The 2,865-nt window shown below is 42.4% G+C and overlaps 1 protein-coding gene across 1 annotated transcript in view; it reads right to left on the bottom strand.

Annotated features, from left to right (window-relative positions):
- Nucleotides 1–528: 528 nt before the first annotated feature.
- LOC109414648 (myoneurin) overlaps nucleotides 529–2,865 on the bottom strand; it is a 4,698-nt gene continuing 2,361 nt past the window's right edge. Inside the window, exon 3 of the mRNA XM_062842169.1 lies at nucleotides 529–716. Coding sequence (XP_062698153.1) covers nucleotides 529–716 — 188 coding nt within the window. The remainder of the gene's footprint in view (nucleotides 717–2,865) is intronic.

Here is a 2,865-nt window from a genome sequence, read left to right on the forward strand (position 1 = left end):
CGACCCTCCTGCTGTGATCAATCGACCTTCCAAATAAGCCCACCATGCGTCTCCATCCCCATCATACGCATCACTTGGACCGCACTGCACGTGCATATCCCGCTGTGTGTTGTTTTATCAATGAAATGAAGTCACCCTTCTTGTCTATCTATATCTGACTATGTACCAACAAACGAGGAGGGACTACGTCGGTCGGTCGGTCGGCTCACCAACACAAACGAAACCAATAACAGCAGCCCCGTTGCCTTGTGAACGCGCTCAGTACCTACTCAATCAGCTCAATATACACATTGGTGAAGAAAATTCTCCCCAACAACACCCAACCCCACCTTCAGAGTCAGAACCATCATCGCCGTCGTCGTCATCGTCGTCATCCTCTTCGTCGTTATAGCGGAATCCTAGCTGCAGCAGCTTTTCCGCGAACAACTGCACCCAACACACAAGCACCGACGCAACCGGGACATGATGCAGTGACACATGTGGGACGGCTGGACAGACAGCAAATCATAGCGGCGATGCGAAACCACATTAATAGCTCAGCAGCACCCACCCAGCTTCATCTGACGGACGGACGGACGGACGGATGGTTGTCCGATCCGAAACCGAACGAACTGAATCCGGTTGTTCGGTGACGACGATGACAGTGACGACAACCTCGACGAGCGGACGTACGGGATTGCGCCATCGCAGGGCTGTGTAGGGTGGCTGCCGGCTAACTGTTTTAGCAAGTTGAGCAATGTGCACAATTCTGCAGCTTGCTCGAACATTTAAAACGTCAATTGTGGTGACGACCATCTCCTTACAGTCAAGTAAGGGAAGGAATTTTGAAGGTTCGAGAAATGTAGAATGCTAGTAGAAACAGTTGACTTAGTAAGAAATGACGCAATCGTTCCTTACACTTCCCATTAAATGTGAATTCCCTTAAATTCCACTTTCTAACAGAATCTAAAACATTTGTACCCACATTAGGGTCATTGGAGTTTCAGAAGGATTTCGAAGAGATTCCTAGGGGTTTCAGGGATGTTTCAGAGGTGCATTAAGGCTTTTCAGGGACTTTCACGAGGGTTCCTGAAGGATTGAGGGGGAATTGGGGAACTATCAAGGAAGTTTCAATGCGTTTCAAGACGTTTCAGGTGGATTAAGGACATTTAGATGGTTTCAAGAAGGTTCTAGACCAACATGTGAAAAGGGTGGAACAACCAATACAATCCTCGGCTTCTTCCGTCTCTCCTAGGCGTCTTTTAAGTAATTCCGGTACCATTTAGAGGGGAGTCTGCTCTGGTGAGAGTTTACATGAATAATGAAAAATGTGTCTAACAGAAACGGGAGCATCAGAAATTCACAATGGCTGTTACGACCTTTGCAAATGTTGGTTTAGAGTTAAGGAATGTACACTAGAGTTAAGGAATGTGGGTCATCGGAACCGTTTTTCAGATCAAAGCTTTTTGGGTTCCGTTTCGGGTCCTGAGTATCTGTGCAAAATTTGAGCACGATCGGTTGCGTCTACATTTTGCGCATTGCAATTGAAATTTGTATGGGATTTTGCATGGAAAACATATTTTTTTTGCATTTTAGCCATAAGTTGAAAAAGTTTGTCTGAAACTTTTTAACCGATACTGTAAAATGATAGCCTAGGATGTTCTGAAACACTTTGTTGAAGACCGCAAAGTGATCCGATGCTTGTGAAAATAGATATAACCAATGAACCGCATGCATGTGTTTATGTTTTAACATGTAAAGGAATAACAATAGCAACAAAATCATGCTGTTTCGCCAAGCAATGCCAACGCTATATTTTTTTTCATAAGCATCAGATTACTTCGCAGTCTTCGACAAAGTTTTTCAGGACACCCTAGGCTATGTTTTCACTTTATCGGTTACATGGTTTGAGAAAAAAATGAGCTTGTTATAAGAGAAATGCAAAAAAGTGTGTTTTCCCATGTAGAACCTCATACAAATTTCAAACGCGATGCGCAAAACGTAGACATAACCGATCGTGCCCAAATTTTGCACATTTATTTGGGTCCTAAAATGGGATCAAAAAAGCTTTGATCTGATGGGATACAATTGAATTTTTCATTTTTCCATGTAAACGATGACCCACTCTAATGTACACAAAACCTTTTTAAATCCCCTGGTACTCCTTGAAGTCCCATAGAACGCTCAGTAGGTCGGCTCCAGAGGCACGTCCATTTGGGCAATTTACACCATCGAAACCCCCTATTATATCCCTGGAACGCCTCTAAAACCTACTGGAACCTTCTGAAACCACCTGTAACGCCCCCAAACGCCCCACAAATCCCATGGAAGGTCCCTGGAATGCCCATTAGACTGGGTCAACAAAGTCGATTTTTCGGAACAAAGCTTGTTCGATTCCTTTTAGCGTCCAAAACAACTGTGCAAAATTTGGAAGCGATTGGTTGCTTCCCCGTATTCCGCATCGCAATTGAAATTTGTATGAATTTTAGTATGGGAAAACATGCTTTTTTTTACATTTTTCCCATAAATTGAAATTTTTAGTCTAAAACGATCTAACTAATAACGTTGAAGTATAGCCTTGGATATGCCGAAAAACTTTGCCGAAAACCGCAAAGTGATCCGACACTTGTGAAAAAAGTTATAACGTACAGATTGTCCGGTGGTGCTTAACATTTAACATGTAAAGGAATAACATGAATAATAAAATCTTAATTTTTGGCCTAAGCTACCAGGCGAATAATTTTTTTCACAAGCATCGGATCACTTTGAGGTCTTCAGCAAAGTTTTTCGGCATATCCTAGGCTATACTTTAACGTCATTAGTTACATGGTATTAGACGAAAAAATTCAACTTATGAGTAAAATGCAAAAATATACATTTTCCCAT

This window comes from Aedes albopictus, chromosome 1 (genome assembly GCF_035046485.1).
Source record: "Aedes albopictus strain Foshan chromosome 1, AalbF5, whole genome shotgun sequence".
Lineage (NCBI taxonomy): Eukaryota > Metazoa > Arthropoda > Insecta > Diptera > Culicidae > Aedes > Aedes albopictus.